This window comes from Sciurus carolinensis, unplaced genomic scaffold, assembly GCF_902686445.1.
Source record: "Sciurus carolinensis unplaced genomic scaffold, mSciCar1.2, whole genome shotgun sequence".
NCBI classification, from domain to species: Eukaryota; Metazoa; Chordata; class Mammalia; order Rodentia; family Sciuridae; genus Sciurus; species Sciurus carolinensis.
This window is the reverse complement of record NW_025920316.1, coordinates 42,217-68,989: the sequence shown is the minus strand read 5'-3', so window position 1 is coordinate 68,989 and position 26,773 is coordinate 42,217. Positions and strand designations below refer to the sequence as shown.

General features: G+C 37.6%; 1 protein-coding gene across 1 annotated transcript; it reads right to left on the bottom strand.

Moving 5' to 3' along the window:
- Positions 1 to 1,489: 1,489 nt before the first annotated feature.
- On the bottom strand, positions 1,490 to 2,575 carry LOC124975584 (methionine adenosyltransferase 2 subunit beta-like). The gene is given in 3 exon segments (XM_047538226.1): positions 1,490 to 1,773; positions 1,776 to 2,430; positions 2,519 to 2,575. Coding segments are annotated over 3 exon segments (996 nt in total).
- Positions 2,576 to 26,773: the final 24,198 nt, after the last annotated feature.

Genomic DNA, 26,773 nt, shown 5'->3' with positions numbered 1-26,773 from the left:
ATGACTTGTATTTCCTAAGGCTTGGTATTCCTGCAGATGACACAACTCTCAGGAACTGAAAGGTTAAAACATCCTCATCAACATTCTGATAGTTTATTTCATCAGCAAGTTTGAAGGAGAAATTGCTCATTACAGTTTAATATTATGCAATTCAAAATGTCAAATGCACTAGTATTCTTGAGGTAGTAGTCTACTTTGTCACAAATGCATCCTGCATTCAAATGAGGGAGACTTCCATAGCTGGATATGTTTCAAGTCATCCTCAATATCATCATGTAAACCAAGTGGTGAAGACACCATAGAACTGCATTCAGTTCTCCACTTTCTCAGTCTGTTGGACTTTGCATTGTGATACTTAATGTATTATAACAGAATTTTATGATTTGGGGTTGAATGCATATCTTATCTTCTTATGATATCATTCAGAAGTCACAGGGGTTATATAAAATCTGTATTCCCTTTGTCATTTGATGTAGAGTCTCAATACTAATGAAGCATTTTTATAGAAATTGTTAATTTTGATAGATTGGTCCTGAATATATGCTGTGCAAAACTTGGTGAATAATGTGTTCTCATCTATACCATTTTTTTTGGTGGTTTCTTCAGTGTTTAATTTATTGGTGTGCTTTCTCTCAACATATATAAACTATTTTTTGTATGCATCAGATATTACATAAGAATGTAATTTTAAAATAGTTAGAAAAACAAAAGAACAATTAGTTTAGACCCTACATTTAGAAAGAATGCAATAAAACTAAGCATTACATGCCAGCAGTACTTATTTATTATTCATGAGTGGTCAAAAGAATTACAAGATCTATTATTATTATAACCACATATATGAAATACCACTTAGCAACATGGGGTGAAAAGAACAGTTCTATATTTATATTTAAAAATACACACACACCCTCTCTCAAGCACTCACCATACAGGTAGGAAAGCAGGAGGCATCAAGCTGTAGAAGTTTCCATATACATAACATATTGAAGTATCTCAAGCATAAAAACTGTACTTAGGTTGCAAAAATAAAGTTTCTTTCTTCAAATATTTTTATCTGAGCTCAAGCAAAGCAAATAATGAACACCAATGATTTTTTGTATGACTTCACACTTTAAAACAATCAACATACAAGAGTCAACAGCTTTAAAAAAAAAAAAAACCTGAAAACACGGAAGTTGTAGCAATGAACAATGCATTTCATCCAAAATAAATCTACAGCAGATCTGTTTCATCCTGGCTCTCAAATATTTAAGAATCATAACTTTATTTACTCAAACCACAAATTAAGCCAGAACAAAAATGATAAACAAAAATCATCACTAAACAAAGCATCATTGCCCTATAGTTTAGACAATTTCACTAGTGCAAGTGCATCATTTACCTGAAAGATTGTAAGAGTCACAATTAAAGAGTACCATACAAAACTATTTCATTTTTTCTTTAAAAAGTGCCACATACTATATACTTAAAAAAAAAATAACACAAACTAGTGAAAGACTGTCTGTCTCCATCTCTTGTCAATGAGGAAAGGCCAGAGTGATTCCTTGATTCCAATTCGAATTGGCGTTCGCTGGCCAATGCCCAAGGTCTCCAATTTGGAGCAGTGAAGCTGAGCATTGCATGGACGTTGAGCTCCTATGACTGGACTGTCAGTGATAGGTCTTAAGTGACTGCTGGGGAGGTTGAAGGCATCTGCAATTGCACATGCTATTTCATACTTGGTCATCTGTTCATTACCAGACCAGTGAAAGGTTCCCTTAATTGATGGTCCAGCATTCTCTTCTCTGCCAGCTGCCAACACACAGTAGCCACATCTTTGACATGTGTGGGAAACCTCTGCTGCCAGTGGTCCATGTTTGCTGACTTGTTGCTGAACTGCACTTTATCAAACATGACTGTCACAGCACTTTCTTCAAGCTTTTCAACTTCCCCATACAGAACAGGAATTCTCAAAACAGCAGCTCCTATGTTATCCTCCAGGACTGCCTTTTCTCCTTCTAATTTTGTTTTACCATACAAATTTAGGGGACTTGGTATGTCTTCCTCCCTGTACGGTGAATCTGTTCCATCAAATACATAATCTGAGCTAATATAAATGAGAAATGCTCCAATTGTAGCTGCTTCCTTAGCTAAATTCCCAGAAGCATCCACATTAGGTTGAGAAGCAGCATCTGGCTGATTCTCTACAACATCTGGTCTTCTCTCTGCTGCACAATGTACTATGACATGAGGCTGAAATTCATGAATGATGTGATGAACTGCATTAGAATCCAACAGATTAACCTGTTCAAATTTTGGTCTTGCTCTTCTAAAACCACAACCAACAGCATGCCAATTATTCTGCTGAAATTCTTTGTACACAGCTCTGCCAAGAAGCCCAGTGGCATCAGTAACTAGAACCTGCCTACTGGGGATGTTTACTTCTTCCTATAACATACTGACACAGGGATGAGCAGTCTTTCATCCTCAGTGCTGGCTATAGTCTGTGCATGGATGAATGCTAAGGTGCCTCCACCAGCCAGCAGCTCCCAGGAATGAAGTGGATGGAGAGCTCTTTCTCCCGCCCCACCATGCCCGCCGTCTTCACCCCACCGCTGGAGCGGCTGCCACCACTGCCAACTCCCGAAGGCTGCGGACAGCAGCTCCTCTATACCATGTTTATGCAAGTAATTTGATTGTTCTTTGTCATGTAACGAATGACACAAGGACCCATAATTGAAATAAGTGTCATTGAAAGATTGAAATCCAAACATATGATATGTGGTATAGTTGTGGTGGATATAAGAAATTACAGAAAAAATAAAAGTATTTTTATATTTGGAAATGCTTCATTACCTGCTTTTCCAGCTCATTACATCCTATCACAACTTTAGGCATTCTTTAAAATTTTCTGTTGATGAATTTCAGGTTTCCCCTCTATTGTGTCTCTATTTTTGTAATTTAGCAGAGATTCTCTTGTTTAAATTTCTGATGATGTAGTGCACTCTTTATTTTGAGAGCCATAGATCAGTGCTGAATTTCCAAATATGTATTTATTAAATCTGAGAGCTTTGTGCTGATTCTCTAGTGAAAGGAAATATTTCCTCATCTGTCATGTTCCTGAAAAGCAAAATCTACATATGCATCCTCAATTGTTTTCTAAAAGCAACAGAAAGGAGCCAGTAATTTGCAAGACCAATGGTGTCCTTGGCAAGTTGAATTATTGTCAGTAATTATTGTTGCTTACAAATTATCTCACAATTACTTTTTATTGTATTTGTAAGTATTATGATGCTGAATAAGTGTCCTGGACTTTTTGGGTGACTACTAACAATGACAATTTCTTTTAGAGTCTCTGCTCTAATGATTTTCATCTCCAATACCCTTCTGCACTAAGTGCACCAAAATGTCCTTTACTCTTCATTTTCTTAATATTCACCTTTGTTCATGTTTACCATTCCATTCTTCCAGCTTGATGCATGTTCAAAAATGCTATTATGCCATTTTAAAAAGTGCTCTTTCTGCGACCTTCATGCACTTTTTTAATCCAGCAATTTAATTTAATTGGAGTATCATTGTGCCAGTGTCTATGACACTGTCTGTTAGTCTATATCTTACAGGGAATGGTAAATGTAACCTTGGTAATGTCAGAGTGTCTTTTGCCAGACATGTATTAGTTGTGTCAAGAGGATGAACCATTCTGTTTAAAGAGATTGGTCAGATATTTCTGCATCTAAAACTGCATTGAAAGTCCCCTGGGAATCTCTTACCAACAGAATTCTCAATGCAGACTAATTGTAAGGCTGCAGCAATGGAGATGGGACCTGTCAGGTGGAGTGAGAATAGAACATCTCCCCTAGCTTGCTACCTCTTTCCTGGCCTTTGTCCCACATGCTGAGTGATTGACTCCCTCCTCTTCTCTTTAGAAATGACAGCATCTAGCCACCTCCACCTAGAAATTAAACTTCCCAGGTTTCTGCTCTCTCCTTTTGGGCATTCTAAGAAAAGAGAGGTGTCCCACCAGAGGTGGTGTGATGTTTTCCAATTCAATCATACCTAACATACCAAACTCTACTGCATACTGCCCTTCTATGAGCTGTCCACTGCCAGCATCCTGTGTGGCTAGCAGCACCACAGGTTATGTTTCTGACTTGGTAAAATCCCAGATGACCAGACCTGAAACACGGGTTTGGAGTGCAATACTACAGGGGACTGTGAAAAGCTAAATGACCCACATGCCCTCCTACCTCCCTCTGTCCCTCCCTGGTTCACTAAATATTGGGGGGAATTTCTCATTGGAGCTGGATTGGGATAGTCATGGGGGTCTTGATACCTGGTGAAGACAAAGTAGAATATGGCAACCTACTGGTCCTGGAGAATACTGCAGGCTGTCAGACTCCAGAGGGATCCCTTCTCTTGGATTGAGCTGGCTACATCAAAGGCCCACTGGGAATAATACACTAACACACCATGTATCATCTGCTCCTGGGTGACAATGCTAGAATACCATTTCTTGAAAGCAGCAGATGCCTGGGACTCACTCCCCTACTCATCCCTCTAACAATCACAGCAGTGTTGGGGATTTTAAGAACCTTTATCTGAATTGGTCAGGATCAGAAGCCTCTCTGGCTTGTCATGGCAACCATGATGGCATCAGGCTGCTCATTCCACACTTCTGTGACATAGTGACATAAGGAGGTATCTCCAGAGAAGCCAGGATCTCAGTGAAGCCAGTCATGAAATCCATGTTGCCCAAAACCCAGACACAACCCATGGGGGAGAAACAAAGTGCATTTCCCTACCTGAGTCATTGAACCTCAGTGTCCAAAACCCAACATACCAGATGCCAACCCCTTCCAATTTGATTATTTTAGCCCTTCCCTCTTTTGCTCTATATTCACCAGAGCACTGGTGACCAATTTAGGCATTACTTTAAGAAGGATCATACCTGGGTAGAAGGAACATGAATGGAAGTAAATAAATGAGAGTTCAATGGATATGATTTTCTTCAACTAATCAGAGTGGAATGATTCTTGAGAGAAATTTCTGACAACATAAAATCCACAAGATTTAAAATTGGATAAGGTTTTCATTAGTTTTTATGTTTTCTGCTGGCATATATTGTGCCCGAGATCATTGACACATCATCTCATCCCTTTGCCTATTTATATTTACATTATGAGACTGTGTAAGTTTCTTAGGCATTCCCTCATTTAGACAAACTCCTTTCCCTTGAGAACCACCTTCACCAACCATCCTATATGTGAAAACTTGCAAGATCCAGCACCTCAACTCATCTGTGAATTTGCCCAGATATCTGAAGGATAGGATATTTCAAAAGAAAGGCCATAAGAGAAAGAAAAAGTCAGAATGCAATGGATATAATGTGATTGTAAAGACTTGGGGTTCAGGTGTATATCATCTCAAAATCCCTTTTATAACAAAATGATCACATAATATTTCCATATGTGCCTGTCTCTCCTTGTGCCATGGGCCACTGTGGATCACTGGGATAAGTGTCTGCTCAAAGTTCAGATACAACTCTTTTCCTCATTATGTGGGGTTAAATCATTATCTCATGATATCCCCCAGACTGGGGCTCTTGATATGCAACTGGGGTTTCTTGAAATACTGTTCTCAAAATGCAATTAAAATTTCTTAAAAATTGTTTGACTTTGACTTATCATGGTTTTCCTAAAAATCATTTCACAGTGACAGACCAGGAGAGGATCCAATCATATACTATACAGAGCTTCTGCAGATAATGATAAGACTCCAATTTCTTAGCATTTTTTTTCTATTTTAAATCAAGTGAATAAAACTTTGTTTAAAAGAACCAGTTTGAAATGGAAGCTCATTCCTAAGAATGATTTCAGGATGTACCTACTGTGGAAGTCAGCATTGTTTCCTCCATCAACTGGATTTCTAAAAGTTGTTATTCCTGTAGATGAGACCACTCAAAAAATCTGATAGGTTATATCATTCTCATGAACATGCTGATACGGTATTTAATCAGAAAGCTATTGAAGAAGAAATTTCTCACCATGTTATAATGGCATATAATTCAAAATGTGAACAACAGTAGTCTTTTCAAGGTAGTACTCTACTTTGGCACACATGCAACCTCCATGCAAATGAAGGAAACTTCAAAAGCTTAGTGTTTGTCAAGTCAAAATCAATATCTCTAGGAAAAGCAAGAGGTGAAGACAATATAGAACTGATCTTGGTCCTACATATTCTCAATCTGCTGGTCAAGATTGGGAGGAGCTGCTTCTGTGATGAACATGATAGGGTGGAGTTAGGGAAGCCATTCTGTTAGAGAGAATATTTCAGAGGGAGACAGGAATCCTCTCCTTTGTAGTGCTATGTGCCTCCCAGCAGTTCCTAGAAGCCAGGTGTCTGTGTCCCATGGCTTAACCCAGTCTAATTCTGTTAAATAAGGATGATTTTCCACAATATTCAAAATAACAGTGGCATATAGGGATGATGTGGAGCCTTTGGCAGGCCCCCACAATTGATTCACAGATGATGTCTTTGGGATATTGGATTAAGACCCTGCCTTCATTTTCAGACAACAACTTTCCCTTTGAAAAAGAGGTCTTGGCCTGCTACTGGGATTGAGTGGATGAGACAGGTTGACTATGGATAACCAGGTTACTATTCAACCAGAACTGCCCATCATATACTAGGTGTTCTCACTTACAAAACCATAAATTTGGACATGTGCATCAGTGTCCATCTTTAAGTGAAATTGGTAAATATATGATCAGGCATGGCAGGATCTGAAGGTGTAAGTAATTTGCATGAAGTGTCTCAATTGCCCTTGGTTTTTAAGCCATCTGCAGTAAATTCTGTTCACAGCATGAACCTATGCGGTGTACCTTATGACCAATTAACAGAGGAAGAGTAGACTAGGGTCTGTTTCATGCACAGTTCTGCACCTGGAATTGGACAGCTGCAGCACTCCTGCCCATTTCTAGAAAAAAAGTATGAAGGACAGTGGTGAACAGAAATCCTCACAATGGCCAGAACCTCCGGCAGTATATCTGGTTGTGCATTTTGCTGGAAAGATAAATGGCCAAATGCATGACTGTAAACAAATTATGGCCTTAGCCAGTGGTTTGCCTAGATGGTCAGGGATCTGGAAAGAACATCATTGTAAAATTGGTGACAAGAACATTTGAGGAAGAGTTATATGGACAGACCTCTCTGAATGGGCAAAGAATTTAAAGATATTTGTTTCTCATGTAAATGCTAAACAAAAGCTGAATCTGCAGAGAGGGAGTTTAATAATCAGGTTGATAAGATGACTGGATTTGTGGACAGAAGTCAGCCACTTTTCCCAGACACCCCTGACTTTGACCAGTGGGCTCATAAACCATGTGGTTATAATGACAGGGCTAGCAGTTATTCATAGGTTTAGCAGCATGGATTTCCACTCACCAAAACTGATTTGGCTACAACCACTGGTGAGTGTCCAATTTTCCAGTAGCAGAGACCAACAATAAGCCCACCATATAGCATCATTCCCCAGGAAAATCAGACGGCAACCAGGTAGCAGGTTGATTATATTGGACCACACCATGATGGAAAGGGCAGCAGTTTGTTGTAATTGGAATGTAACTTTGTTAGGATATGGATTTGACTTCACTGCATGTAGTCCTTCAGTCAAAATGATCATCCATGTACTTAAAAAATTCCTGATCCAGTGTCATGTTATTTCACACAGCAATGTTTCAGACAAAGGAACTCACTTCACAGCAAAAATAGTGGAAAATGGGCTTATGACAATGGGATTCACTGGTCTTACCAAGTTTCCCATCATCCTGAAGAGCCTGGTTTAATAGAATGATGGAAAAGTTTCTTCAAGATGCAGTTAGAGTGCCACTTATGTACCTTTCAGGGCTGATGCAAGGTTCTTCCAAAGACTTTAAATACTCCAAATCAGTATTTAAATCAACACTACATGGGAACTCTCTCTTCTATTGCTAAAATTCATGGGTCCAGGAATCAAGGACTAGAAATAGGAATGGTACTGCTCACCATTACCCATAGGAAATCACTGGGAAGGTTTTTGTTTCCTGTCCCAATAACCTTACACTCTGCAGGCCTAGAAGTCTTAGTTCCACAAGGAGGAATGCTTCAGTCAGGAGATACAGCAATTATTTCATTAAACTGGAAGCTTAGGTTTCCCCCTGGCCACTTTGGGCTCCTCATGCCTCTGAGTCAACAGGCTACAAACAGAGTTGTGGTACTTCCAGGGGTGATTGACCCAGATTATCAAGGGCATATTGAACCGTTTTGCCACAATTGTGTTAAAGAAACATACTCATGGAGTGCAGGACATCCTTTGGGGCTTCTCTTGATGTTACCTTATCCTGTTGTAAGGTCAATAGGAAACTAAAGCAACCCAATCCAAGCAAGACAACAAATGTCTCAATCCCTAGTCAAGACCTGCTGAGGTGCTTTTGGAAGGTAGAGGAAAAAAAGAATGGGCATTAGAAAAAGAAAGTCATGAATACCAACTACAGCAAGGTGACCAAATACAGAAATGAGGATTGTAATTGCCACGGATTTATCTTCCCTATTCCATTAAGAATATGCTGATGCATACACATGCATTAAGAGAATATATTTTTTTATGCTTCTGTTATTCATCATGTAATATATTATTGATTTACATAACATCAGTAATATTTCTGTTTTTACTTCTATTCTTGGGTGAGAACTAGTATGTTTTTAACTGTAAGACAGTTATGTTAGGTGGAATTATGTGTCGGGGTACCCGGGACTCCCAGCCTTGGGCACAGTCAAGATGGTGCCTGGCGCTGAGCCAAAAGCGGTTGGCTATACAGTATTAGCTAGTTAACAATGTGATTAGTGCATGCCTTTCTCGTGTGCCTATTCTATACCTACAGCTGTTCGCTGTTTACCTCGTGTACTCTCCCTTGATTGGTTGAAGTGTATATAAGCTTGGTAACTTCCTGGGAGGGAGTAGAAGCGAGGAAGAAGAGTGCGAGCGAGGGCGAGAGCCGAGTGGGAGAAGCGGAGTGGCCGAAGAAGGCGTGAGCCGAGCGGGAGAAGCGGAGCGACCGGAGCAGGCGAGAGTTAAGCAGAGGGAAAGAGAGCAAGAGAAAGAAAAGAAAGAAGGGGATAGAAAAGAGGGAAAGAAAGGAAGACTGTGCACAATAAACTTCCAAAGCTTCAGACGTTTGTCATGTCTCTCTATGCGGGCAGAGGGAACCCAATAACTGGTGCCGAAACCCGGGAAGATGAAAATTTTATAAAGAAAACAAGTTAAGATATCTAAAAAAAATTTTTTTAATAAGTTAAACCGGTTATAAAAAGGTCAAAAGTAAACAGGTAAAGGAGAGGCAGCCTCGACGTTCGCAGTATAGTGACTATTGGGACACGCAGAATGCGGTCTGGTTAAAGGAAAATAAGGACACGTGGAAGGCGGTCCAGGGACACACGGAATGCAGTCCAATTAAGGTAAAAGTAGGGACACGTGGAATGCGGTCCAATTAAGGTACAGCTAGCACGTGAAAAGCGGCTACAAACTCTAATACATATTTGACAGATAGTTTTCCTTTTAGTAATCTCGTTGCTCCTGGCAGCTTGGCCACTGTTTGTTATCGTAACTGCCATAACTGAAGCTATTCAAATTAGTAACAATGGGGTCTGAAACGTCTAAATTCAGGATGCAACAGCCCCTCAGGGAGCTATTAAAAAACCATGGGACACCGTTAAAGGCAAAAACAGCTAGAGCATTTCTCGATACTGTAGAAAAGGTTTCCCCTTGGTTTTTGGATGAGGGCCTTTTAAACACCCTACAGTGGGAACAGCTGGGGGAGGACCTTCATGTAGCAGATAGGCAAAGCCCTTTACCAGTAGGCACTATGGCTATTTGGTCTCTCATTAAATCCTGTCTATGAGGCAAAAACAAAAAACCTTCACTCGCCGAGCCTCTAGTTGAAGGAAGACAGGTCTTGGAAGAAATAAAAGAGGAACGCTCATATCGTTCTCAAAATTCAGAAAGAGGAACTAACTCAGATGAGGAATTATCAGAAGGGGAACTATCAGGAGAAGAATTAGAAAAAAGAGTACAAAAATTAAGACTAGATAAAGAGCCCCTTCTAGTGCCTGTGTTGCCTAGTGCACCTCCCCTAAATAGGGAACCTCTTTCTCATGAAGTGTCCGGTTTCGGATCATGCTTAGAATGGAGTCATCTTGGATCTGTAGCATATCCTGTTTTTGAGGATGCTCAAAATCAAAGATTTCACCAACCCTTAGATTTTAAAATAGTAAAACAATTAAAAGAAGCAGTTAGTACATATGGTCCTCAATCAGCCTTTACTATAGCCTTAGTAGACACCTTGACGTCATTAAACTTAGTGCCCCAGGACTGGACTAATCTTGCTAGAGCCGCTCTGTCTGGGGGACAATACCTTATGTGGAAGACATCATGGCAAGAAATTTCTGCGGATACCGCCCGCCGAAATGCGGCAGCGGGAAATCCCCAAGTTGATAGGGACATGCTTATGGGCGTGGGACCTTATGAGACTCTTCAAGCGCAGCTTAATTATCATCCAGCAGTCTATGCACAAATTGCTGTAGCTGCAACCAAGGCCTGGAAAACATTACAAGGAGCAGGAGACTTACAAGGCCAGTTGTCAAAAGTAACTCAAGGGAGTAGTGAGCCCTATGCAGACTTTGTGGACAGGCTGATTCAAACAGCATCACGCATGTTCGGATGCGGATCAAGCCATGCCCTTAGTAAAACAATTGGCTTACAAACAAGCTAACAAATGGTGTAAGGAGGCTATAAGACCATGGAAAAATAAAGATTTATCCACCTATTTAAAAGTGTGTAGAGATGTAAATGATACTTCAGCACAAAGCAGTGCCTTTGTAGCAGCCATAGATAGACAAACCACTTTGTTGTCTGCCGCACTTGCACAAGCCCAGGGAAGATCCCCTCAAAGAACTAATAAAGAGTCTCTAGGATCATGTTTTGTGTGTGGACAGATGGGACATCTAAAAGCCACTTGTCCAAACAAAAGGCTATTCCTTGCCCAAGGTAGGAACATCTATACAGGGAATAGTTTGGGAACCGGACCTGGGCTATGTCCAAGATGCAAAAAGGGAAATCATTGGAGCAGTGCCTGTCAGTCTATTAGAGATAGGGAGGGTAATTTTCTAGGTCTAAATCCTAAACTCCAAAAAAATGAGAAACAGGGCCCTCCCCGGGGCCCGCAACAAATATACGCGGCAATTCAACAAGTTCCCCGACAGTGGTATCCTCCCACAGAGAAGGGGAGCGTAGAGCCACCTCAGGGAGTGCAGGATTGGACATCTGTGCCACCTTCAGACTCATATTAACCCCAGATATGGGGGTACAGATGATTGATACTGACTGGCATGAAAAAATCCCACAAAACAGTGTAGGACTATTGTTAGGCAGAAGTTCTTCAACATTAAAAGGACTTATAGTACACCCAGGAGTTATTGATCCTGACTTTACAGGACAAATAAAAGCTTTAGTCTCTTCACCAAAAGGAATTACGGTCATCTCTCCAGGGGATCGTATTGCACAAATGCTTGTGCTACCCAGTCAACATTCTTTATGGCCCAGTAAAAATACAAATAGAGGACAAGGAGGTTTTGGCTCAACAGGAACTACTTTAATAAATCTTACTATGGATATGGGACAAAGGCCCCTCCTAAAATTAAAAGTGGGAAATATGGAATTTACAGGTCTATTAGATACAGGAGCAGACAAAAGTATTATTAGTGCAGAGGTCTGGCCAAAACACTGGCCATTGATCACAGCAGCTCAGAGCTTGAGGGGCTTAGGAGTAGCGGAAAGCCCCAATCAAAGTGCTTCCTCACTATCATGGAAGGATACAGAGGGACATACAGGAATATTCCAGCCATATGTTTGTAATGTTCCTATTAGTTTATGGGGACTAGATGTCCTGCAGCAAATGGATATGAAACTCACCACTGATCAGATCTACCAAGGGACTCCTGTAAAAAAATATGCTACAAAACATGAACTATAATGATAAAAAAGGATTAAGAGGACATAGTCAAGGATTTGCCCAACCACTGCCCTTACTCCCACCAAAGAACGATTCTCATGGGCTGGGTTTTTCCTAGGGGCCACTGATAAACCATCAATCCCTATAGTATGGAAAGATGATAAGCCTTGCTGGATTCTGCAGTGGCCCCTAACAAAAGAGAAACTAGAGGCAGCTCATAAGTTGGTACAAGAGCAGGTACAAGCAGGTCATTTACAACATTCTACTTCTCCTTGGAATACTCCAATATTCTTAATAAAGAAAAAATCAGGAAAATGAAGGTTATTACATGATTTAAGAGCCATAAATGAACAAATGTACCCTATGGGACCTATCCAATGTGGACTCCCTCTTGTCACTGCGCTACCAAAAAATTGGCCTACTATTATTTTGGATTTAAAAGATTGTTTTTTCTCTATACCCCTATACAAAGATGATTGTTGGAGATTTGCCTTTACTTTGCCCTCTCTTAATCACACTCAACCTGATCAGAGATTTGAATGGACCGTGTTACCTCAAGGTATGGCCAACAGTCCTACTATATGTCAAATATACGTAGATAAAGCATTAACAACTACTAGACAAAAGTTTAAGAGATTATTGATTTATCATTATATGGATGACATACTTATTTGCCATCCAGAAAAAGAAGTATTGTTAGAAGCATTACAATTTATAACTCAAGCATTAGAAAAAAGAGGATTAGTGATAGCCCCTGAAAAATTACAATTGGAAGAGATCCAAGAATATCTGGGTACAAAACTCACTGCTACTACAGTCAGACCATTAAGGTTGACCATTAGGACAGATCAATTGAATACCTTGAATGATTTTCAGAAACTCTTAGGTGATATTAACTGGATCAGACCCTATTTAAAATTATCCACGGGGGAATTAAAACCTTTATTCGATATATTAAAAGGTGATCCTGACTTGAATTCTTCTAGGAAACTTACTCCCGAAGCACGGATATCCTTACAGCTAGTAGAGAATAGACTTCAGCAGTGTTACATTGATCGTTGTGATCCTACTCAACCATTAAATTTAATCATAATCTCAGAGAAACATGCCCCTTTTGGCATAGTTTGGCAAGGAGGACCTCTACAAAGTATAAATCTTCCTAGCTCTCCAGCTAAAACATTACAATCATATCCCCAAGCTATTGCTCAGGTAATATTCAAGGGATTAGAATCTTGCATTACTGTTTTTGGAATCCATCCGTCTATTATTATAACTCCTTATTCCACTCAGCAAATTAAATGGCTAATTAATGATGATGACTGGTCAGTATTATATTGTTCCACCTCAGCTCAGTTCGATAACCATTATCCCCAACATCTCTGGATTCAATTCTGTAAAAATACTCCCATAATTTTCCCAAAAGTAACTAGTGCCCAGCCTCTTAAAAACTGTGTAACCAATTTTACTGATGGCTCCAAATATGGAGTGGGCGCAGTACTTATCAGTAAACAACTTCACACCATAATAGTTCCACCCAACTCCGCACAAGTTACTGAACTCACAGTGGTAATATTAGCCTTTAAATTAGCAGATAATCAGCCATTCAATCTCCTATCTGATAGCTTATATGTTGCCAACGCTTTACATGTTCTTGAAAGAGTACCCCTTATTTCTTCCACGTCCACTGTAGCTTTTTATTTTATCACGTTACAAAACCTTATTCTACAACGTAAACATCCATTCTATGTAGGACATATTAGAGCTCATTCTAATTTACCAGGACCTTTGGCCAATGCTAATGACTTGGTAGATATGGCCACCAAATCAATTTTTGTTTTTTCTATAGAGGAACAAGCAAAACTCTTTCATGAAAAATTCCATGTAAATTCCACTACCTTGAGTAGAAAATTTCCTATTTCTAAATGTATGGCTCGACAAATAGTAAAAAATTGTCAACATTGTGCTCCTTTAATCCCAGTACAATCCTTTGGAGTTAACCCCAGGGGACTGCTACCTAATCATATTTGGCAAATGGATGTAACCCATATTCCTGAATTTGGTACTGTCAAGTATGTACATGTGTCAGTAGACACTGCTTCAGGGGTCATTATGGCTTCCACTCATTCCAGAGAAAAGGTAAAAGACGTCATTCAACACTGCCTACAAGCATTTGCTGGCTGGGGCATACCTAAAGTTATTAAAACAGATAATGGCCCTGCTTATACTTCCAAAAGCTTTCGGTTGTTTCTACAAACATTTAACATCCAATCAGTCACTGGCATCCCCTATAATCCTCAGGGACAAGGCATTGTAGAAAGAACACATCTTACCTTAAAAAATTGTTTAAATAAACAAAAAGGGGGAATAGGAGCCTCCTACAAGTCTCCTAAAGATAAACTTAATTTAGTTCTCTTTATTCTAAATTTTTTAACCTTGGATAGGGACGACCACTCTGCAGCTGATCGGCATTATAATCCCCATGATACTCCTCAAGTATGGGTAAAATGGAAAGACATCCTGACAGGTTGTTGGAAAGGACCGGACCCAGTCTTTCGTTGGGTCCGAGGGTCTGTTTGTATCTTCCCACAGGATCAACAGACTCCAGTCTGGATTCCAGAAAGGCTGATCAGAGTTGTACAACATGCAAGTGATGCTGCTCCTCCTTGCAGTGATGAGCCTGAGCCTTCCCTCAATAACAAAAACTCAGACAGAAAGGCAAACCCAGGACCTATGGGCTATTGTTAGAGCCTGGCCATATCTTTTACTTCTAACTAACATATTTTTTTCTTTTCTTCCCCCCCCCCATTTCCCACCATTTCTTCTACAGGTCTGTTAACTCTACTGATAATTTTTCAAATCATACTGTTCTTGATCACCCAACTCGTGAAAAACCCTTTCGATAACTGGCTATTTTTCATTTATAGACAAAGATATACCGGTCTACAGCCTTTCTTTGCCTTAACAGGAGGAACTCTTGCACTTTGCCGATGAAATTATGCTGCAGATCAGACCCAGAGTAGGACAACTCGTTCTGCTGACCTTAACTGTACCAGAAATATTGCCTTTCCTCCCATGTCAGCTTGTGTATTTTCTCCTTTTATGTTTCTGCTAACTGGTACTTCTAATAACACAACTTTCAACTGCTCACTAACCGTGTGCTATTTCTCACAATGCTGGAATGGTTATTTTGCCACCTGTGCAATTCTGATGCGCATTCCTACCTTTCTACCAGTCCCAGTTTCTGTTACAGATACAGAATTGCCAGTGCTAATATCAAGAAACAGAAAAGACTTTGGCATCACAGTAGCTGTGATCATTGCCATTGCAGCTTCTGCAGCAGTAGCATTGACACAACCATATAGTAACAACAATTACCTGGCTGAAAATACAGCTGCAGCCTTACAGACTATAGAGATCCTAAACCAGCATCTAACAACAGGCTTACCTCTTGTAAATCAAAGAATGAACTTACTACAAGAACAAGTGGATATCTTGCAAGAACTTTTGGGACTGGGATGTGTTTATTCCTTAAGAACTGTTTGTGTTACCCCTATTGTATATGATAATCCCAGCACCGTGGCTGGGTTATCTAGAAAATTGTCAGCCTATTTTATCGATTTGATGGTCTTATTTCAAAACCGAGAGCTGAAATTGTCAAAGCTAATTCTACTAGGGTGCATATTGTTTCTGTATCTAATATGGCTAAATAGTTTTTTCTATTTGTGGCTTTGTCAAACAATGGGCAGGCTTAGGAGCTATGATAGTGCTCCTCTGCCTTGTCTCCCTTCTCTTCATTTGCTTTGGCATGCACCTACAAGACAGCCAACAGAGGGATCAGATTATCTTTCATTAGGCCATGACCGCCCTAAAGGCCGGCAGCTCCCCACAAGTATGGCTCTCGATGCTGGACCGGTAGTCAGAGACGGGTAATGAAGGAGGTGGCTATGTACCAACCTAAGACAGGAGCTGCAGCATGCTCTGCAGACTCTGATGATGGGTAAGGACATATGCTGACCACTCAACCTAAGACAGACACGGTCCCGAGCCTTAAATTTATAATAAAGAAAGGGGAACTGTCGGGGTACCCGGGACTCCCAACCTTGGGCACGGTCAAGATGGCACCTGGCGCTGAGCCAAAAGCGGTTGGCTATACAGTATTAGCTAGTTAACAATGTGATTAGTGCAGGCCTTTCTCGTGTGCCTATTCTATACCTACAGCTGTTCGCCGTTTACCTCGTGTACTCTCCCTTGATTGGTTGAAGTGTATATAAGCTTGGTAACTTCCTGGGAGGGGGAGTAGAAGCGAGGAAGAAGAGTGCGAGCGAGGGCGAGAGCTGAGTGGGAGAAGCGGAGTGGCCGAAGCAGGCGTGAGCCGAGCGGGAGAAGCGGAGCGGCCGAAGCAGGCGTGAGCCGAGCAGGAGAAGCGGAGCGACCGGAGCAGGCGAGAGTTAAGCAGAGGGAAAGAGAGCGAGAGAAAGAAAAGAAAGAAGGGGATAGAAAAGAGGGAAAGCAAGGAAGACTGTGCACAATAAACTTCCAAAGCTTCAGACGTTTGTCGTGTCTCTCTCTGCGGGCAGAGGGAACCCGATAATTATGAACTGTTAATGTGTTGATTTGGAGATGAAATGTGATATAATGTTTCATGTTTGTGCATGAAGTTGACAAGGGACAGACTTGTAATGGTTAATTTGAATTGTCAACTTGATTGGATTAAGTGATGACAATGATGAAGAGGCTTCTTTTAGTGTCAATGAGGGCGTGTTTTGGAATAATTGGAATGTAGAAAAAAAACTGAAGTGGAACCCCTTCCAAATTGTGGGCAGCAACACACAATATGATTGACTAAAAGCTGTAAAAATTAGGAGGAAGATACTGATGCAAGCTCAGGTCTTCTTGAATGGTTTCTTGATTGCTGTTTGATTGTCTGAAGATATTGGACTCTCACTTTTTCACTCTTGCAAAGTAGATTCTCCCAGTGATGCTGCAGGTATTTTCCAGAAACCTTTGTCTTGGACTAGGGTAGCACTGTTGAACTTTCTTGTTCTTGGGCTTCTGTATCTTGGAATATGCAGCTGCTTGTTCTTCCAACTCTCCAACTGTAGACCACCATATTGAACTATCCAGTTTCTGATCATGTAAGCCAATCTAAAAACTTCCCTTTTTATAATCATACGTTTTCTTGATTATTTTCCTCCATAAAACCCTATTCCAAGCAGTTCTCACTGGTTTGAGGGAAAATGTATTATGATGCATGTATCACACAGCCCCACCCCTCAATTTTGTTAATAGGAAAATTGCACAATTTCTAACAGGATTGTTTCCTTGATTTTGATAATAAATGGAGTCTTAAACATGAGGGTCCCCCAGTATTTACTATCTTTCTAACAAATAAAAGTTCTGAATTTTTTGAACATTTCTATTTTTCATGTGTGGTATGTTTTTCCAATCATTTGTCTTGTCCTTTTCTTCTTCTTACAAGATATATTTTCTTCAAATGTAACCTATATCAGAAATTAACATTACATCCCTGTGATTTACACATCTTTACACATAGAATATCCAGTCTAGCGGCAGGTTGATTTCTCCAGCGTGTAAAGTACAATATTAGCACTGGGTATGAGAGGTCATCCAGGTACCAAATTGTCAACTTCAACTCATAGACCCTTATTTGAGGAGTATTTCTCAGATCAGCCTAATCATGATAAAACTTGTGTTCCGACTCCGATCACCTAGAACCTATTGTGCCAGGCAGGATCACAATGGGGCACAGTTGGAAGGATTTCTCTTCCCTCATCTCTATGAAGGGATCCCATTGCTCAGAATGCTTTCTAACAATAATTGTACAATAGCATATACATTGCTATAGACATTTCTTCATAATAGTTACCATAAAATATTTTCAGAATTTTAATCATATATACTTGATGTGCTTCATTTAGTGATTTGCATTTTAAAATTTGAGATAGCAGGATAACAAAAGTATATTTTTCTGTATTTTTTTCTTGGAATTACTAAGAGTAAGATTAGTTGTGCTAAGGATTACATCAAATTGTTTTCCTCTCTTTTGTGCACACTATTAGGAGAGAGTCTAATTTTTTTCTGCTAATAATTCAGAAACTTACTTTCAGAAAACCATTTTTCAATTTTTGTAAGACAATGAACAAATAAATCCATAAATTCCTAAATATTATTGCTAATTCATGGTACTGTACACTCCTGCATTTTATTACTCCTGTTTGTAGAAATGAAGAATTCATAGCCATACTGAAATTACATCCTCCAATGGCTTTGAGTCACAGGCGATTGAAACATACCATCAATGAGTGTTAGATTGCTTTGGTTTGGTAAGGCTCAAATGTGTCAAATTAATTAAAGCAGATCCTGTATGCAACTCACAGAAATAATGTGACAGAATGCATTTTTTTGGTCTTGTTTTATAATACATTATTTTTGTGTAGAGAAGGCAATTTAAAAGTTTTCTTGTCTGTTTTAGTACAAGGGATTGAAGCCAGGACAATTACCACTGAGACATTTCTTGCCAAATTTTGTGATAGTGTTTCACAAAGTTGTTTAGGACCTTGCTAAATTATTGAAGCTGGTTTTCAACTTGCAATCCTCCTGTCTCAGACTCTTGAATCAGTGCAATACAGGCATTTCCCATTGCACCTGGTCTAGTAAAATTACTTAAAGTTATTATTCTATGCTAATATGTATCCATTTAATCTGGCACTATAACTATATCCATATTTGATTTACATGACATAAATTTATAAGAATGAGCATAAACCATTTAAATGTGCATAGATGCCAAAAATAAAAGAAGTAAGTCCTAGTGATCAAGTGTAATGGCCATGAGTTTAGATATATGAACAATTGACTTATATCTTTCTATTCTTCTTTGTTGGACTTTGGTGACATAAAAAACACTGAATGAATGAATGCAGAAAATTGTATCTCATTGCCTTATCATTAACTGGGGATAAAAATGTCTTTTTCTTTTGGTGCTTGGGAGTTAAATTATCCACAAATAATGCATGTTGGCCCTCATGTGTTGAAACTGAAAAGTTGATCACACAGAACTTGAGAACAGAAAAGCTATGTAGATCTATGCAAAGAAAGGATTTGAGATAGACTGTATAAGAATGCTAGAGATAGTTAAAAGGGTAAAGTAACACTTAGGTTTTAAAGCATAATAGAATGATTACACTCTATTATTATGTATGCAATTCAAAATAACCCCAGCAGAGTTTTCAGGCCTCAAATATAAGAAATAATTTTTGAGAAGATTGAAATTTCCCTGAATTGATCACTATACAATATATACCCACATTCTGAAATTATAATTCTATGTCCCATATTCAGTAAAACTGGTAGATCCCAAGTAAAAATAAAATAAACAAAAATCAACAATTCAATATTTTAATGAATATTAACATCACCTAAGATTTTTAAATGATGTCCTATAGTCATTGATATTTAACTTTTCTGGTTTCTCTTAATATCTTGCCTTATAGGTCTACACAGTCCAGAGAGTCCTGAAATGATATAGCCTCACATGCATGATTTTATCATGACTACATTTTTTCTACATTTGTGTGTAAATCATTTAAATTATGTACATACTATTTCAGATGCTTTAATTAAAGCACAAAAATGCTTTGTAAAGAAAATATTTCATCAGTAGATTAATATCAAATTTTCCATATCATTTTTTTCTTGGGTCTCTGAACTGGAGAACTGCTTAATAGGGAATAAAATTTGGAATCATTAGGACATAGGTCTTTCAGTCTTGGATCCAATGTTTTTTCTTTAATGATAATCTTACAATGGAATGACTCTTAGTCTATTTTAACTGTGAGTTTATTTGTCACTCTGATTTCATATGAATGAGGGGGAAACATTAGGATATATTCCTACTAGTATTTGATAACTGGACATTGTTCCCTTAAAATAGATATCTGGTCATTATAATAACAGGAATCTAAGATGGACAGCTATACTGGGATTCAAACACAGACCTAAAATACTACCAGATTTCTTTCTGCACATATTGCTAATATGTTCTAATGTTTTGGAGGTTTTCTGAGACAGCAAAAGAAGTAGTCATTATCAAAATACCTGAGTTAAATCTCCAAAATCAAATGTATGAAGAACTGAAAAATATAAAAATAGTTGTAGTCATATTTATACATGTTATTATCTCAGAAATACTTTCATATATGATACTTAATGTTTCACATATAATAGTTCTAGATGATAGGTAATATGATTTCCTATACTGTAAAGATGGGATGATATTATTCAGCATCAACATTACATTTGAACTCAATTGAAATTCACAAATGAAAATTTAAACAATGTGTCTTAGAGGGCATGCCTCTCAATGCTGTGTCAGTTGATGTATTAAAGATATTACATCTGGTAATAAATCAGAATTAAGGCAAAACTGAAATAGTATATTCATGGGTACAACTACTCCATTGAGATTCATTTCCTCAAAGTGTTAACATTCTCTACTATTATGCAATCCTCCCTTTTCAATTCACCAAAACTTGTAGAGTTTTCATTATGTACCTTGAGCTTAATCAAAAGAGAAAGATGAAAAACAAGTATGACATTTCACAGATAATTTCAAGATGAGATTAAAATCAAAAAATATTTTCAATACTAAATGGTAATTCTGAATATATAGAAAAACACATGTAATGTGGGAGCCTAACAATCATTACCTACTCCAGACATGTTTTGGTAATAATAGAAAAATGGCACATACAGTTTGTAAGAAAGACTTGAGTGCTGAAGTGAGAAAAGGAGGTATTGAGGAAAGTCCACACTTTTCCTTATGGTAAGAATATAGGCTGAAATTCATAAAGGTGATACTAATTTAAATACAGACTTTTTATTCATTTTCCCTAAGATATATATTCTGATTGTGGGAGTTTTTCAGTCGTGTCACACATATATGAGAAAATGGTTAACAGTCAGAGGATTATGTTGGCTGTAAATCAATTACCCACAAATTTATCTACTCAGTAAACACACAGGAGCCAATAGTCTTTGAATGTGACAGTGCCTGACGGATCTGGCCATACAAGCTCTAGCCTTTAGCAACAGCATGGTGTAGTCCAACTCTCTTTTATTTATAGACACACAGGTAAAGGGGGTCAAGATTTGGAGGAGCTTCTTCTGTGATGGACAGGATAGGGTGGAGTTATGGGGGACATCCTTTTAGGGGAAATAGACAGGGATCTCTCTATTTCTGCTAGATAAGGATGACTTCCCATATCTCCCCCTATTTAATATATTACAAAAGGTTTCTAAGAGCTGTTTTGGAGTCTCAGATCTTGGTTCTGGGGGACTGGCAATGTGACAGTGAATGGAGCAAACACGGCTACAAATATTGTGATAGGATATTTAACTTCTCATTGTCGAGTCATATTTTCAGCCTGTTGAATCGGATTCCTCATTTATCCCCATGATGGCAGGTGGAGTGTTTGGTTCACTTGGTTTTTACTCTTCATTCTCCTCTTGGCTTCTGGTTTTCCCTGGAGGTTAGAGCTGATGTCTCTGGTTCAAACTTCAACCATTTGAACCTTGGCTCCAGGTCCTCCATGCTTCATTGCATATTCAGTTACCCAAGTAGGGCAGAATGCTCCTTGTGAAAAGACACAAAAATGGCCTCTCCCCCCACTATTACTGGATCTTGTCCTTTCTACTGTCCTGTTTGAAAATCTTTCCACCGAAGTAGACCCAATGGACCTGTCACAGTGGATGACATAAGTGTCTCAGCTGCTGTGTGACCTTCAGAATCACAATTTTAAAAGTGTAAAACAAAAAAGGAATGATTAAGTTTAATTTGCATGTTCTTACTTCCCACTTTTTGTTTTTGTAATTGTAGCTTAAAAGATAAATGTGTTCATTCTACAATGAATTACCCTTGAGGATTGTAAGAAATACCTGTTTTGTGTTCAATACAAAATTGGTGGCAAAACAGTTGAAAAGAACTACTATAGGCCAGAGCATTATCAGTTTCAATCTGTAATGGACATCCTAATACTCCAAAAGCAGCTGGACAATGGAAAATAACATGTTGAGTCTTCTCTCTTTTGTAACCTCCAGTCTTTATTTATTCTAGGTGATTTTGTTCCATTTTCTTTTGCGTCTGTTTTGTTGCCAAGATATATGACTTTTTAAACTATAACTCTGTTCACTGGTTTTCATTGTAGAGGTATTTCACTTTTTAAATTTTTTTGATTCCTAAGTAGTTTCTTTTGGAGGCTAGTGTGAATAGGATAGTCTTCTTAATTTCCATTTTAGTTTATTCATTTTTAATGTATAGAAATTCAATTAAATTATGGGTATTAGTTTTCTATCCCTCTACTTTTCTGAATATCTTTATGAGTTCTAGAATAGTACCAGTTGAGTTTTTGGGACTTCTACATATAAAATTATGTTGTTAGCAAAAAGAAATACTTTGAACTCTTTTTCCTACTCATATCACATTAAATTCTCTTTGCTTAATTGTTTTAGCCAGAGTTTCAAGGAGTATGTTGAATATAATTGGTAAATGAGGACATCCTTGTCTTCTACCTGCTTTTAGTGGGAATGATTTAAGTTTCTCCATTTAGAATGATGTCAGCCTTGTGTTTGTCATATATAGGAACTTTCCAACTATACCTAAGTTTTCCAATGTTCTCAATATTGAGTGGATGCTGTATGTTGTCAAAAGCTTTTTCTGCATCTACTGAGATGATCATATCATTCGTATCTTTATGTCTATTTATATTATGGGCTGTATTTATTTATTTCCATATGTTGACCCAACCTTATATCCCTGGGATGATCATGGTGCTCTATAACTTTAATGTGTTTTTCTATGCAATTTGCCATTATTTTATTAAGAATTTTTTGCACTATGATCATCAAGTATATCAGCATGAAGTTTCCATTCTTTGATATGACTTTGTCTGATCTTGGTATCAAGCTACTAGTTTCATATAATTAGTCTGAAAACATTTCTTAGTTTTCTATTTTGTGGAAAATTTGAGGAGAATTGATGTTAGTTTCTCTTTAAAAGTGTGGTAGAGCTTGGTTGAGCATCCATGCAGTCTAGACTTTTCTTTTGGTAGGTTTTTCATAACTTCTTCAAATTCCTCACTAAAATTTGTTCTCTTCAAATTATCTATATCCTTCTGATTCAATTTGATTAGGTCACATGTATCTAGGAATATTCTAACATATTGGAGTATAAGAACACAAAGTACTTTCTGATTCTCCTCTATATTTTAGTAGGGCTGTGGTGTTATTTTCATCATGGATTTTTAAAATTTGCATTTTTTCCTCTTTCCTATATTTAGCTGGGCTAAAAATTTATCAAATTTATTTAGTGTTTCAAAGAACCAACTTTTTTCATTCATTTTTTAAAATGTTTATATAATGTCAAATTCATTGATTTGGAGTCTGATTTTATTTCCTGGGTTCTATTGACATTGTTATTGATTTGTTCTTCTTTGTCTATGGCCTTGAAATGTCATGTTAGTTCATTTATTTACTGTCTTCTTGTTTATTTAATGAATGAGCTCAATGATATGAACGCTCTTCTTACAGCCTCCATTACAGTGGCCCAGAAATTTTGATATGTTGTACCACTGTTCCCCTTTACTTCTAAGTATTTTTACTTCATCTGATTCATACTGCTATTCATTCACCATTCAATAAAATGATTTAGAATGATTTAGTCTCCAGGCGTTTGAGTATTTTCTACTTTTTGTCTTAACATTGATTTCTAATTTAATTCCATTATTATGTGATAGTATGCAAAGCATTAGCTTTATTTGTGTGTGTGTGTTTGCAATGTGATGTTTTGGCCTAGAAAAGGATGTATTTTGCAAAATGTTCCAAGTGCTGTTGAGAAAGATATATTCAGTCATTGATGGATAAAATATTCTACATATGTCTGTTAAGTATAGATTATTTTAATTCTGTAGCATCTTTATTTAGTTTTTGTTTGAATTATCTATGCAATATTGACAGGGGTATGTTAATGTTACCCAATAATACAGTGTTTTGGTCTATTTGATTCTTGATGTTGAGGAGAGTTTGCTTAATATGCACAGCTGCTCCTTTTAGGGCATGAATATAAATGACTGCTATTACCACTTGTATGATTCCCTTAAGCAGAATAAAATGGCCTTCTTTATAGGTGTCTTCTGATTAACTTTACTTTGAAGCTCAATTTATCTGATATGAGAATAGAAACCCCTGATTGATTATGAAGACAACATGAATAATATATTTTCCCCAAACTTTCAACTTTAGTCTATGATGTCTTTCTTTATGTGTAAGTCTCTTGAAGACAGCATATAATTGGGTCTTCTATATTGAGTCAATCTGCAAGTCTGTCTTTTTGATGATTTGAGACAATTTATGTTCAATGTATTTATTGAAAGATGTTTTTGATTTCCTGTCATTTTGGTTTATTTCTAGTTTTTAACTTGAACTAATTCTCCTTTGTGTATTCTTTTAGTGTTGTTTCTGCCTTTGCTGGTTTTTGTTATTTCTCCATGTATTCTTGAAATATTTTATTGACAGTATTTTGTAGTGTCAGCTTTAACTTGTGAATTCTTTAAACTTTTGTTTATCATGGAAAGTTTTTATTTCATCTTCAATTCAAAACCTTAATTTTGCTTTATAAGTATACTTGGGTGGCATTCATTTTATTTAGAGTTTGGTATATATTATTCTAAAATCTCCCACCTTTTAGAGTCTTAGTTAAAAAGTCAGCTGAGATTTGAATTGATTTTTCCTCAAAATGTCACCAATCTTTTTCTGCTTTTTATATTTTTATTTCTGTATGTTAAGCATTTTGAAAATGGTGTGTCTTTAAATGAGTCTCTGGCAATTTTGTATATCTGAAGTCCTATATGATTTCTGTATTTAATTTTCCAATTTATTTTTAAGATTTGGAAAATTCTCTTATGTTATTTCATTGTTAAGGTTGTGCATTATTTAGTCTGTATTTCAGAACATTCATCTTAAAATTTCTGTTCATAGTCCTTTACCATCTTTTATCTCCAGTCTTTTTTTGTTTTACAATTATATACTTTGTCTTAGTCTTGAAAAATCTATCTTCCATGTGGTCTAGTCTGTTAATGATGACTTCCATTGGATTTTTATTTGGTTTAATAATACCTTCATTTCAAGAATTTCCAATTGATTCTTCCTCAGGATCTATATCTCCTTATTGAAGTTATCTTTCACTTCTTGTATTTTCTCTCTGCTTTCATTTATTTTGTCATATTTTACCTTATAGATCAGTTGACAATGAACTTTCAAAATTTATCTTTGGCATTTCCTCTATTGTGTCAGTGGAGTCTGTTGTTGAGGTAATCTATGTTGTTTGGTATGATGTGTTCCATTCATTTCTCATATTGTTTGTGTGTCCACCCATATATCTGGGTGGATCTGAAGAAGTAGAGTTTCTAACTTATGAATTTATACAGTGCCTCTATGTTGTAAACACCTCACAGTTTCGGGACAGAGACCAATGATACACAAAAATCTATGCCAAAAATATATAGCAGTAGATAAGGTATTTAGTTTCTATTTTGACATCTACAGTGTTACTTGGTGTAATATGCAGAAATGGAAAGATCAGCAATTTCCATCAGTAAAAAATAAGTAATCATAAATTATGTCTGGCACAAAGTCAAAAAATAGGTGTTGTTTATGACTTTTTCCATATTAATTACTGCTGTGTCATTTGTGGTAAGGGAAGACATTATATATATCAAATAACATTAAGAGATATTAAGGATGGAATTCAGTATGAGGAAAGAAGAGATAGCAAGGTAGAAAATGTTTGCAATTTTAAAGGGTAGATAGGACAGATGCAGTGGTAACAGGTTGTGTTAATAAGGAAGAGGGAGAAAAATAGAAGAAAGAATAGAAAGGAAGTATGAGGATAGAATTTGGTTGTCACAATAGAAAAGGGAGGGGAAGAAATGGAAATAGAGAATTCAGTGGTGGAAAAAACAAAACAAATAAAACTATGTTGTTTAAAAACCTTGACAGTCAAAAAACTGGCCATGAAAAATAAATATCTTCAACAAAAAGGCTAAAAATTAGGAAAGAGAAACAAATCTTTATATGTATAGGTGTTCTTGAACGAATCAGTACAAATTCAAGTAAAACCGAACACCAAATCAAAACAAAACATAACTAAAAAAAATGTGAACAATCTGGATGAAAAGTTATGAAATTGAGGAGTTGTTTTGAGTTTGTTGGACAAATACTGAGCATATGTGTTTGCTGGCTGTCCCCGACTGATTTTGTTTTTTCTTGAGGTGTGAACTGAGTGTGGGCATAAGGGCCTGGACTGTTGAGTCTTTCCTTTTTAGTGTGTTGACACGAATTTGCCAGCTGGGCTCTAAGATTTCTAAACTTCCCTTCTTGTGAGATTTGTAATGGGTGGAATGGGAAGAGCTGTCCATCCATTACCGGCGTATGCTCCCAGTTGGGTTCTGTGAGAGAAGTTTCCATAGGTGGAATTCCTGGTCGCAAGGACTTAGTTTTATCTGAGGTTCTTGATGCTTTATTTTGTGGTGAGTTGCTGACCTTGTTAAATCAATATTCTTCTAAAGCCTCGCAGATGTCAATCTGTGATGGACTGGACAGGTCAAGTGGTGAAATGGTGGGCTGGTTGGGACAGCCTGTGGGCCAGATAGCAACATGGGTGCCTGGGTCAG